Below are 13,730 nucleotides of genomic sequence, written 5' to 3'. Positions count from 1 at the left end.
ACAGAATAAGTTACTAAAAATTAATTGACCGCTTTTATTTTAGTTTTTGTGTGAAAAAGCTTGAAATCTCATCCCACATTTCACAGAAACGAGCATAATAAACATTCATCAGAATTTCACCGTTGGCATTTCACGGAAGAAAAAAAGAGAAAAATAATGTTTTGGAGCGATAAGAGTGAGTAAATATTCACTTCGTATTTTCAGGAAAATTGTTCATTTAAAAGGCAGAGAGAAAGTGCAACAGTGATTCATTTATTTAATCTATTTGATATCTATAATTTCAGTGGCTTTTACCAAATCTTTCTCGTCCAGCACCTTTGTTTAATGATGGTCCACGTAATGGTACCTGTATAATAACAGCAGACTGCATGAAAACAGGGTTTTTTGTATTATCGATGTGCCAAATGTGAGAGCCATGATTATTTGTCTGCTTCCTGTGTGTAGTTGTAATTCTTTTTCACTCATCCTGTGTGCCTGTATATTGGCTGTGCCTCTTTTTGTATGTGATGCCATGGATAGTGCTTGGATTACCAAGAGTGTGCGGGTTTGTGTGATTACCGATTGTTCAGCATCTACACTGCTATTTGTTTAATGGATGATGGTGTGCATTTGCTCTGTTTGTCTACACTCTAAATGCGCCATCCGCAGTTTATGTAGAATGTGCGTACATGTGTGCTGTATTGATATGCCTCTGCTGCATTGTGTGCGTTTGGCTTATGTACCTGCTGCTTTGTGTGCACGCTTGGCGCTGCGTGTGTGTTTGTGTGTCTGCTGCTGCGTGGCACCGCTAATGTGTTCAGTGTGCGCTGTCTCCTATGTGGGGGGACTCAGGGATGAAGATCAGTACCTCCTACGTCACTCCAGCCCTGCCCTCGAGGAGGACTCCCCCCACAGCCACCTACTGGCCCACCTGGACTGCCAGGACAGAGAAGAGCTGCAGCACACCCTCCACCGCCTGGAGAACGAGAACAGGTGAGGGCTCGGCCAGGAGCACATTCACATTTCACACACTTGTAAAGCACTAATTGGAATTCCAAAAATAACTAAAACATTTAGTTTTTTGAAGAAAATGGCATTTAAGTTTCAAGTTTAATTTACAACCTTGGTTGACCAAAGTGCTGTACAATAAATATCTAGGTCCATCCCCAAAATCAAAATAAACATTCACAAAACATTAAAAGCACAAGAGTAGAAGTAGGTTTTCAAAAGACTTCTGAACTCAGACACTGTGGACGCCGTTTTGATAGATTTAACCATGCAAAATATTTTGCTAGATTTTTGTGTGTGTGTTTGTTAGTTCAATGTAAGTGTGTTTTGTTTTTTCTTGTTTTATGAGTTACCAGACAACAAAACTATATCACATATAGAAACTATAGCCTATCTTATAAATATAATATGAATAATTTATAAAAAATTTAATACAAATAAACACGTAAAATTTATTTAAAAAAAGCAAATTATATATAACATTAATCTATTAAAATATATAGGAAATATATAATTATGCATAATAATTATGTAAGTGATAATGTAGAGCGAGGCGGTTGTTAGCGAATACAACCCTGACAGGCTGATCGGGTCTTGAATCAGCCTGAAGGTGTATTCGCTATAACAACCGCCTCGCTCTACATTATCCCGCTTATTACATGGCTATCTACCAAATAAATCAATAATTTTACACAAAATATTGATTTAAAAAGGAGTTTATTGATTTAAAAACTATTGTATTGCTTCTGCTAAAGAACACCGTGTCCATGGCAACGCTCTGTTTTTCATGGCAACGGTGTGTTATACTTAGCAGCGATCTGTTATCAAGATTTAACAGACCGCTTTAGAATTCAATCAATCCATGTAATTAATAATAATACAATTCTAAATATTTTATGCACTTTTAATGAAAGGGTTTGTTCACCAAAAAAAATACAATTTTGTCATAATTTACATCATTACTAGATTTTAATTCATCTTTGGATCACAAATTATTTTGAATAAAATCTGAGATTTCTATCCCTACTTTGACCTTCAAAAAGTTCATAAACAGACCGTAAAACTAATCCATATGAAAAATCGCTTTAGTCCAAAATTTCTGAAGAGACTTGATCGCTTTAAATGATGAACATATTGAATATTCTGTTATTCACATATATAAACGTTGATCAGCGAACACGAACAAAAGCTCAACTGGACTTGCTTGACGCATGAGAACAAATTCGTTGGTTCTTGTGGAAGCTCAAACGTGCTGCATAACTCAAGGTAATGAATCATTGTTTCTCACGTCAAGTGAACATGCTTGAGCTTCCGTTTACCAGATCTGATGTGTGCGTTGAGGAATGTTCTTCAACAATGAATTGATTAAATCCATAATAATCAATAACGAAAATAATTGACAACAAATGAGTTTTTTGATGAATTGCTTCTGCACGCTGCGGCCAGTCACGTCACTTTGCCGTAGTGATGTCACAGTCTGAGCTGCTGTGGGAAAACGGTATAATCCATGCTGCCCAAAAACATGAGAATGCTTTATATGAGGCACTTCCAAACAAATGCATCAGCATAGTGTTTAATGTGGCTCGCCGTCAAATGCTCTGACAGATGCGTGTGCTGTTTTATGCATTTGAGACGTGTTTCCTCAGTGCATAACTTACATTTTATGGTTGTATCCTTGTCTGTTCATGTTATGAATTCACTTAATTTGCATGCGTGCGCATACACATCAAACAAACAGCGCGCATTAACTCTGAGTAAACTACACATTTTGCTCAAATATTTCATGTTGGAAGTTAAATGAAGGTTAAAGTTCCACATATAACAAAAGTAATTGTATTTTTATGACAGCAGTACCTGTAAAGGGACTTTTTGTAATGGAGTATAAATTTAACAATGTTACTTTGTTTAGAAGAGTGAATGTGAAAATGTATTGTAATGTTTTTTTATTAACCAAACCAATTTGTAGAGAAACAAAACTGGTGGTCTATTTATTCATTATCGTAAGTTCATAAGTTTTAACTGATGGTTATCCTCCTGACCTTTATAGTTATAAATAATGAAGGGTAAAATGATTTCTCTTTGCATTTGTGACTCTTGGTTCTGTCTGTAATTGACTGCACTTCCTGTTGGCCCTTTAAATCTCTTTAGAGGATTAAGATAGAGCTAATGGTTTTTAATTGGTTGAGATAAAATGTGTTGCCGGGAAAATGGGTACATTATTACTATTATGATGGTTACTCTAGGTCAAAAACCTTTTGACCCACATCCAATGAAAGAGGTGTTATCTTTAGACCTTAAAACAAAGGTTCAAACATCTACAGAAACACAAAAAGTCTATTAGGTCTTACTACCATTTTGTTTCATCCCAGAGGCTACTGTTACAGCTGTGAGTCATTTATGAGTTTTTTCTTCTGCGTAAATCCTGACCTTTAAGTCATGCTCTCGTGGGGTCTTGCTTTGTTATATGTGAGTAATAGGTCAATAAAACAAGATTAATTGTTAGTGTCTGCAGGGGATCTGCAACCTTAAACTCCTGGATAAATCAGGGCTTCCCACTGTCATTATCAGGACAGAAAGAGCGGAGTGATTTTTTTTGTCATTCAGTTCAATTTCATTTAAGGAGGTTATAATAAGAACAATTTCTCTCTCTCAAAAAAACAAACATATACAGACCCAAAACCCAATACAGACAATGCAATATAATAACATAAAACAAAATAATACAATAATTATTTTGCATGCTATTTACAGTATACTGTACATACTACACGATCATTTAAAAGTTTAGGGTTGGTTTAAGATTTCTTATGCTCACCAAGGCTGCATTTTATTTGATGAAAAATTCAGTACAAACTGTAATATTTTGAAATATTATTACAATTAGTTTTCTAATTGAATGCATTTTAAAATGGAATTTAATCCTGTGATGGCAAAGCTGAGTTTTCAGCAGCCATTATTATATTCTGATTTACAATTACATTAATTTAGCAGATTTTGTGCTCAGGAAACATTTCTTATTATTATCAATTTTGAAAACAGTTGTGCTGCTTAATATTTTTTTTTGCGGAAACTGAATGTTTTTTTCTTCTTCAGAATTATTGGACGAATATAATGCATTTATTGGAAATAGAAATTATTACATTATAAATGTCTTTACTGTATTTTTTTTAAATAAATTTAGTACATCCTTGCTGAATAAAAACAAAACACTGATCCCAAACGTTTGAAAGGTAGTGTTTATACTGCATAAGTAGTAATATTCTTAACTGTTTTCATTAGGATTTCATAATTTTCTTATGAATTCTCTCTTATCATTTTAGAAATAACAAAAGAATCAACGTTTCTATACCAAATATGCCACAATACAGAAAATGATATATAATAAATTAAAACAAATGAATAAAATAATTATTACATAAAATGTAGCTATTTAAAAATTAAATATATATTTTATTATGCATTTAAAAATAGTTTTTATATAAATATGTATGTATATATATATATATATATATAAACTTTTTGTACAATTTATGTCAAAATAAAATTAAATACATTTATTTGATTAAATCACATTCGTTTAAAACATGAGCTTTTGTCTCGACGAAGCGGGAATGATAACCTAAATGATCAAGAAGGCAATAGTGATGATGATGATGATGCTGTTGTCTCTCCCACAGGGTGTTGCAGGGTGAGTATCGGCGGCTGAAGTGGAAGCACGAAGAGGCCGCAGCATCACCTCAGCTGCTGGAGTCGGGTCCCGGTTCACCGGCTGATCAGCAAGACGAAGAGCTCCTAGCTGAGGCTCGAGTCCTCCGACAGCACAAGACCCGCCTGGAGACGCGCATGCAGATTCTGGAGGACCACAACAAGCAACTGGAGTCCCAGCTTCACAGACTCAGAGAACTACTGCTGCAGGTCAGTTAACAGATGCTGATATACCTTGACAATGAGGAGGATGCCCACAGCGAGTACCAACATGTGAGCCAGCATAGATTGTTGCGATAGAAACAATGAAAGAACGGTGTGTAGGGAGTTGTATGGATATGTTGCCGCTGCACAGGGAGGAACATGAACGGGTAAATCAGGGCCTTCTGTGCTGAAGACTTTAATGTTAAATGTTAATGTGTGTTGAACTGAAGGAATGTTTTGAGCTTTAAAACCAGCCACTATGAGAGAAATAAAGTTGGGCTGACAAAGTATACTGATAAAGGGGGGCAGAGGGGAGGAAGATGATTTATTTTAAGCTTTCGGCAAAAAGAGTAGGAAGACAATTGAACAGAGGATAGACCATATTATAGATGTACCTTGATGTTCCACATGTAGAAGGGTAAAGAGATGCTTACTAATGCAGGTTGGGTAAGGACAAGGAGACAGGGAACTAAAAAATACTTTTCTCAAGTGAAAGGAGAAGAGATGTGGAGACAGAAAAAATGTACCCATTACTAAGGCCTGAAAAGAGGCGGAGGACGAGCGAGTGCAGGGAAGACACACTAACTTCTGGTAAATTGCTTCTGGTAAATTGCAAAGATGGGAAGGAAGAGGTAGAGAGAGATTATATATGGGGGAGAACACTATTGATGGAGATGGAATCATAGGGATGGAGTGGGTGGAAGACAAGTCATTTCTCGAGCTGACGAACATAGAGCTTAAGAAACGAGATGGACAGAATAGAGTGGGCAGAAAGAGGATCCTTTTCTTTAGTGAAAGAAAGACAGAAAGCAGGCCGAGGAGGAAAAGAAAAGCTCAGGCAGTGCTGAGTGAATAGTATAAGAGGTGGTGGTTGTGCAGAAAAAAGAGAGGTAGTGCTGTAGAGATATGATTGGCAGGCTGGATGGGGAGAGAGAGAGAGTGGAGCGAAAACACTGAGGCTGTAGCTATAGGTGAAAAGGAATTAGCCGGAAATAGAGGGAAGGAATGGAGGGAAGAGAGATTGACTTAACCTACAAAAACGACTGAGGGATGTGTCACGGGGAAGCAATATTTTTTTTTGAAATCTTCGTTCAGCACCCCTAGAAATTCGCTGGGAAATGTACAGTCTTACCTCTGTGGACATCTCTGTAGAACAATAAAATAGTTTAACTCGGAATAAATTTAAGGTAGTATTCATGCAAACAGCCTCAGTTCAACTCATTTGCCTGTGAAATGTGGAAGGAAAAGAGGCAAGCCATCCCGAAGTTTCTTATCAGTTTGTTTTCATCCCTCAAGAAAATACACAGTCTTTGTACCATATGGAAACCGAGCCAAATCCCTGGTTGATAAACGCCAAAGTTTGGAGTTTTGGCAGCATTTGAAAACTTGTGACTGTTTTTCTCATCAAATAACCCAGCAACACTGTCTTCTGTCTAGAGCATGGCTAGGCTAGCATACTGCATAGTATATACTACATATCGTCTACTATTTATGTGAAGTATTGTACAATAAGCAATGACAAATGTAATTCCGTGCATTATACAGTATGTGTACAGAAAATGTGCATGCTATGTACAGGATACGTACTACACTATTGTACAAACGTTTGGGGTTTGTAAAAAAAATGTTGCTCACCAAGGCTGCATTTATTTGATCAGAAATAGTTATGTTATAAAATATAATCACAGTTTAAAAGAAATACATTTTCAAAACTGAATTTATTCCTGTGATGGCATTTATTATATGCCGATTTACATTAATTTAGAAGATTTTGTGCTCAAAAACATTTATTATTATTATCAATACTGAAAACAGTTGTGCTGCTTAATATTTTGGCAGAAAACACGATAAAAAAAATCTGGATTATTTAAAGAATATCTGTTCTTTTGACTCAAAAAAACAGAATTTGTTTTAAATAGATTTTTTAAAATAATATTATAAATGTCTACTGTCATTTCAATTTAGTGCATTCTTTAGTGCACAACATTGTACTGATCCCAAACATTTGAATGGTAGTGTTTATACTGCAGATATAGTAATAGTATTATTCATAACTGTTTTCATTATGATTTAACTATTCTTTGTTCTCTTATCATTTGATCATGTCTCCCAGCCCAAAGACGACTCTGAGGCCAACGGTTCGGCTCCTTCCTCCCTGTCCTCCCCCGTGTCAGGAGGAGGCCACCAGGGGGAGCCTCCCAGCAGAGAGACCACTGACACAGAAGCTGCAGGTACGACCTAGAGCAACCTTGCATATATCAGTGCCATCATCCATCCATAATGAGATGCAGAGATGAGACTTATTTGAATAAGGCTGATTATGTTATGCTTCTGTTGAGTTCATTTTAATTGTAGCATTTAATGTTGTGTAGGTGAGGATTTTGATCACGAGGAAGACACCGTACTGCAGCTGCAGCAGGTCATCGAACAGCTGAGGAACGTCTTCCCTTCTGAGCCTGGTCCATGAAGAACCTGAAGCAAAACTCGGAGGCCTAACATTGTGCAGGTTTGCTTATTTCTGAATCAGTATTTCGCCTTGTGTCATTTCAAACCTGTCTTTTATTTCCTCTTTGAAACACAAAAGAAGGTTATCAGAATCTGTAAGTGGATGGTTATTTATACTACAAAAAAAAAAAAGCACCATAAATGTCTGGTAAATGTGGGCTGTATGATCTCTGTATTCCAAATCTTCTGAAGCCATATGATGATTTGTGCGAAAGCTAGACCAAAAAATATTTTTTTCAATTCTCAACTGATTTCAATACACTTAAGAACTAATGATGTTGGACCGAATTTATTTCTAATCGTGTGACACATCTTGAGCTACCTTGTTTAAATGCACACAATGCACTCAAAACTAATTTGAGAGCTAAAGCAGGAAGATATTCAGCAGAACAACTTCCAGTTTGTTTTTGTGAGTCTTCAGAAGACATCTGTGCTCCATGAAAATAAAAAGTTTTACAGGTTTATTTTTGACTGAGCTATTCTTTAAAAAATGTGTTATTTTAGTATGCGATGCAGTACTTAAGACTACCTTCTACTCAGTGTGTTAAAAAGAAATACATTTGAATTTTTTTTTGATCTTTGCATTCTATTGATCTGACTGGATGATGCTTCACCCTCCTTGCATTTTTCAGGTGCCATTTTGCTCATCTTATTGTGGGCAGGTTTTTGTGAATGCGGAGCTGGCGAATCAAAGGACAGGCGAGAGGACTGCGAGAAGGGACCAGAGGAGTTTCAGGGAAACCTTCTCAGCATGCAGCCATTTGCCAATCCCAAAGAGCTGTGGGATTATCTGAGTGCTAACTAAACAAACTAATGTTTACATGGTGCCAAAGGCCTGCACTGATCCGGACACTGTGCTAACCCATGTAGTAATGCAACTTGTGTGGCTTCACTACAGCACAAGAACCACAAACAAGACTTGCACCATGCAGAAAGTGTCTCTCCTTAGGTATCCCTGTGCCAGCAACTTATTTATTTACTTTTTTCTTTCTTTTAATTTTAAAATGTTTTTCTGACTCACTCATGCACATACACACAAATACACATATACCATTAAGTCATGCTCGGCAATGCGTGGCCCTTGTTCTGTGAAGCAGAAAAGAACAGATTCCCCTGATCTGTCGGGACACACGGCAAGCTTATTTACACTGTAAGGATGACACGTCTTCGGTTGAGGCCATTATTTATTTAAGATGCCAAAGTGCCCAATGAGCATTGTGCTCCTGCCCTGACATTCTTTCCCGACATTCTTTCCCATTTCCCCAGCTTTTTCATTTAACACTGTTTCGTTAAGTGCAAATCACTCTTAAATCCATACATGGTATAAAGAGACATGAACTGCAAAAATAATTTTCTTGATAGTATTTTTGCCTTGTTTTCATTACAATATATATATATATTAAATATATATACAATATATATTTAATATATATATATATATATATATATATATACACTACTGTTCAAAAGTTTGAGGTGAGTTTAAAAAAAAAGGAAATCATGCTTTTATTCACCAAGGATGCATTAAAATTGATCAAAAGTAACAGCAAAAACACTTTCAAATAAATGCTTTTCTTTTGAACTTTCTATTTCTAATCCTGAAAAATGCATTACAGCTTCCACAAAAAAGCAGCACAACTGTTTACAACATTGATAATAATAAGAAATGGTTCTTGAGCAACAAATCAGCATATTTGAATAATTTCTGAAGGAGATACAGCTTTACCAACACAGGAATAAACCATATATTTTTTTATATATTAAAATAGAAAACAGTTACTCTAGATTGCAATAATATGTCACAAAATTACTATTTTTAAATATATAAATAAAAGCATTGATGAGTGTTCCTTTAACATAAAAAACATAAAAAATTATGATAAAGAGAATATAGTTGTTATTCTAATTCGATTCATGTGAAAACATTTAAATTGAGCCCTTATTAAAAAGACATTGCCTAAGTTTGTTTTCTCTAAGTAAAAATCTATAAAACTATATTTCGTGAGTATTGTGCTACAATCAGGAAAATATTTCATGATTTATTCTCTGAAAAACTTAAAATTGCTTCTCAGGTAAATGCTACTTGGTTTTAATGTTGTTTAAGTATTTCTACGAGAAAACAAGACAAAATCCTGATTAAGAAATTGATTTGTTGCAGTGCAGCCACTCATACAGAAAGGATCTATTGCACAGATGAGCGGATTTCTTGGCTGTTGGTTTTCCGGTCACAAGGGAAAGGTCTCTCAGCAAAGGAGATTTGTACTGTTGTTTTGTTGTCAGAGCGCTTGCCGTTAAATTACAGCTGTCTAGCGTGGCATGAACAAGAAAGTAGAGAGACGATTGGACGCATGTTCGCCCTGGCCTTTTCTCTTCGGCTTGGGAGGGGTCTTTTACACCCGAGTCACAGCCTGATTCATTTTTAAATGAGCACAGCTCTTATTATTATGCCTTAAGACTTCAAAGACCTTTTTTTTTTCATTAAAGAATACCAGCCTTACATCTCTCTGTCTTATTGTTGTCCTCCTGATGTAAGTATTTTGTTTACCAAACGCTGTTCTCCAGATCTCAGCATTTCCACAATCCGAGGAGGGAAATGAAAGTGAGTGTGTGGAAGGATTATTTTACATTATGCTGAGGGAGGAGGACGGCAAATGGATCATGCTCTTTGTAAACAGAGAAAAAAGGCTTCTTTTTTTTTTTTTGTCGAGTGATTTACTGTGGGGTGTCAGATTTATATGAGCGGAGAAGATGCTGGGGGTGTAGTGAGTAGAAAAGAGAAATAGATAGCGAGCGGGAACAGATACGGTGTGAAAGAAAGACTGCAAATGGGAAAGAGAAAAGTGTGTAAATATTCACTGTGATGGGTTGTGACACTGCAGCCTCTGCAAACAGGATTGAGATTATTGCAGCTGAGAGAACAAGAGATTTTCTCTATTTGTTCTGGCTAACATGCTGGAAGCACGGCGACTCCTTGTTCTCCCATTCTCCATCAAAAAACAAAGTGACCCTAGTTACACTGTAGGTTTTTCTGTGAATCCCACTGTGCCATCGCCGACTTCTTTTCGCATATTGCGATCTCATTTTACATCACAGCATCGAGCTGTCTGTTTGTTTTGATGCGGTTGCTAAGAAACTGTCCCCAAGGACACGGTGCTGAAGGTTGGTCTTTGGAAAGGTGATGTGGCATCATAATGGAGGAGATACAAATAAGCACATGGAGAAAGAGAGAGGGACTCAACTCCCCTCCGCCCCATATGCCTGCCTCTGTTTAACTTGCATGGCTCCTCATTAAGATCAACATCTGGTGTTCTATCCACAGCGACACCCATTTATCATTCCAATGCTTATGTGGGACTCACATATACAAAGGCACACATTGAAGTATGCACACTGCGTTTTGTTTGCTTTATTCCATGCCAAACAGTCAGAACTGATCCAGAGCTCTGAACGTGGATTTTCTGAATTCATTTAAATGATGGGAAAAAAAATGCGTCTAACCCCCCCCCCCCAGTACCATATCTAAACATCCTTAAAACCAGATAAATGTACTAAATTTCCTATTAAGACTTGTTTTCAGAGAGTATATTTTTTTATTTAAAAAAAATCTTACCCAATTGGCAGTTATTTTAATGTCATATATCTAAAAGCATTAATTATTATTTTTTCTTAACAAATGACCAAAAAAGAAATCGGATAAGCAAAAATAAAGATTCAAACAAAGACTTTAGATTTACTCATTAGTTATTATGAATAGGAGAAAGTGCATCGCGTAATATGGCGGAATAAGTCCCGCCTTTGAAACAAAAAATCGATTTTAATATTTATATAACCAGCAATTGGTAAAGTCATTGCGTCACTGCAGTGGCTCCGGTTGTTATTTTTTTTAAGCCTATTTGAGCATAAGAAACAACATTTAGGGTAGCCTAGTTTATGTCAGATTTTGTTGCTGATTTTATGTTATTTAAATTCCCCCATTCAAGTAGACTTGGTCTTATATTGCCCGAAATAGCTGCACAGAGATGTTGCAAATATGACCGCAGAGTGAACAGACTTTCCTTGAAAGGGACTTTGATTCAATATATTCTATGAAAACAAGTAACGAAATCTTATGAAATGTGTTTTAAATAATTCATCCTTTTAAAGGGTATTTGGATCATTTTACAAGAAACAAGACAGAAATACGGATTTAGAAAATGATTTTTAAGCCTATAGAAAGGGAGATGATTTATTACTACTACTTTTTTTCTCCAACATGGTAGCAAATCATGTAGCATTATGTAATACATTGAATAGAAATGACCCTATATGCATACCATTTGCAAAATATAATAATTCTCCATGATGTAAAATCAGCATTCCTTAATATGATCTTTTTAACTCGTTTCATAATAGTTTCCTTGTCTTCTCCTTTCAAAAAAAAAAAAGAGATGTGCTGAGTTTGTGGGTTGTGTGAAATTACAGCATTGCTAAGGGCTGCCTGAGCTAAATTTAGCCATCTGCCTCATTAACAAATACACTCATTATTTTTGTTTGTATGTAGCAGACCTTTGTGTCACAAAATACGTCTCTGGCTTTGCAGGCTTGTTTGTAATGTTGAACTAAGCAACAGGGCATTTACTGATTTAACCTCTGAACCTGTGGCATCATCATTACATGTTGTTTTTAGCATCAAACGACCTGAATAGAAACATTTTATGTTTCCCTGCAAAATATGTGTTATTTTCATGTGCAATGCAGTCATTTGTTTAATTATTGACACTATAATTCATGTCTTGGTTTTTTTTTTTGTTTTCGTGTTTTTAATCTGTACAAAATGTAAAAAGAACGCGTTTTAAAAATGAATGAGTTACTGGCTGCTTTCTACTCATTGTGTACAAAGAAATAAATTTTTATTTGTTGTATACATCTGGTCTGGTTTGTCTTTCTTCAGATGATGGGATATATGCTATTGATATCTATTTCTTTTTCTTTTTGCATTTCACTTTTTTGTTGGATTTTTCCGGTTTCGCAGGTGATGCTCCTGTTGGTTCCTCAACACTAGTCTTCTCCACCTTAAATCCAGCTGCTCTTTCATCATCTCCAGTCATGTCCGTCAGTCTTTCTTCCCTTGATGCTCCACTGCTTGCCACTTTGTCTGACTTTTCAGGAGACCGTTGTTTTTCATCTGTGATCTCATCTTGGCCATCATTTTTCTTTGTAATGTCATTGGTCAGTAGAGTGTCCGAGTCATTATCGGTCTCTGATCTCTGTGTACCATCTCCCAGCACAATGATTTGGACTGAATCCCCGTCTCTATCCGCAGCCGTATTATCAGTTTTTGCCTTTGATTCCTTCAGGGTCACAGAGCTCTCGTCCCTTTGGTTCTGGCTTTTTTTCTTCTCATCCTGTCCTTCATCATTATTACCTGCTTTGACACTGCAGCTCTCCTCTGATTTGCAACTGCCGCCTGAATGTCCTTCATCATTTCCTGCCGGCATCTTACTCTCATCTGCCCATGTAACTCCTTTCTTAGTATTCTTTCCCCTCTTGACCTGTGCTTTCTTTTCCCACTTCTCCTGAGTGTTCGTCCAGTAGTTTTTGTTTTCGTTGACGCACTTCACTCTGATGTTCTCCCCCATCTTCTTAATCTCCTGCTTGACGATCGGTTTGAATGTGGGATCGAGTTGCATGACCCTAGTGAAATCCCTGCGGGCTTCGTCTTCATTGTATAATGCCGAGTGAGCCCGGGCCCGCTGGTACATGGCCTTCAGATTGTCTGCGGCGGAGATGAAAATGAGAGAGTGAAGACCAGCCCTGCCACATCACATTGGCTTCATAATAAATAATTCATACAATAATAAACTACAGTTCTTGCTCTTTGCATGGAGATACCAAGGGATATCTCAATATGGTGAATGATGCAATTGGCTTAACTTCCTAGATCCACTGACAAAGTGAAGCATTGAGATGTGGTGGCTAAAAGGGAGAAGTGGAGTATATGCTAACTGATATTGCTCAAGGCTCTGTTTTTACTACAGACAATAACAGTGATTGGCTGACTTGCACTGGGTGGATATAGATTGCAAAGGAGCAATCTATATCTGCTGCTGCTGCTTAAACACAACCAAATGAGTGTCTACGTCGTAGGGTGCTTCTCAAACCAAAGGCTGCGTCCTATTAAGTCTGCATTATTTCTGCTGCCACGTCATCAAGTGCCACTAAAGACCGTCTCAATTTGAATGATCCTTGGTAGGCAGCCTTCGTTTCACGTCCTTCATTCAGCTCATTTTGAAGGATGCATCAAGTGTATCCTTTGCATCCTTAAAATCCCCCACAATCTTTTGCACACA

General features: G+C 36.8%; 2 protein-coding genes across 3 annotated transcripts in view; one reads left to right on the top strand and one right to left on the bottom strand.

Moving 5' to 3' along the window:
* Positions 1 to 11,521, top strand: part of drp2 (dystrophin related protein 2) — a 126,738-nt gene extending 115,217 nt beyond the window's left edge. The window contains exons 21-25 of one of the 2 annotated variants that reach the window (XM_079630059.1): positions 832 to 972; positions 4,665 to 4,902; positions 7,010 to 7,127; positions 7,269 to 7,402; positions 8,034 to 11,521. In XM_079630059.1, the coding sequence (XP_079486185.1) occupies positions 832 to 972; positions 4,665 to 4,902; positions 7,010 to 7,127; positions 7,269 to 7,363 (592 nt within the window). In that variant the 3' untranslated portion in view covers positions 7,364 to 7,402; positions 8,034 to 11,521. Of the gene's footprint in view, positions 1 to 800; positions 973 to 4,664; positions 4,903 to 7,009; positions 7,128 to 7,268; positions 7,403 to 8,033 lie in introns of those variants that run through there. The other variant, XM_079630060.1, reaches the window with a different exon arrangement.
* An 835-nt stretch (positions 11,522 to 12,356) lies between these two features.
* LOC307008308 (aryl-hydrocarbon-interacting protein-like 1) overlaps positions 12,357 to 13,730 on the bottom strand; it is a gene marked incomplete at its 3' end in the record, with an annotated part of 5,475 nt that continues 4,101 nt past the window's right edge. Inside the window, exon 6 of the mRNA XM_079631049.1 lies at positions 12,357 to 13,156. Coding sequence (XP_079487175.1) covers positions 12,357 to 13,156 — 800 coding nt within the window. The remainder of the gene's footprint in view (positions 13,157 to 13,730) is intronic.

This window comes from Phoxinus phoxinus (assembly GCF_949152265.1).
Source record: "Phoxinus phoxinus genome assembly, chromosome: 12".
Classification (NCBI taxonomy): domain Eukaryota; kingdom Metazoa; phylum Chordata; class Actinopteri; order Cypriniformes; family Leuciscidae; genus Phoxinus; species Phoxinus phoxinus.
Note: the sequence above shows the minus strand (reverse complement) of the source record. Positions and strands in the feature narration are given on the sequence as shown.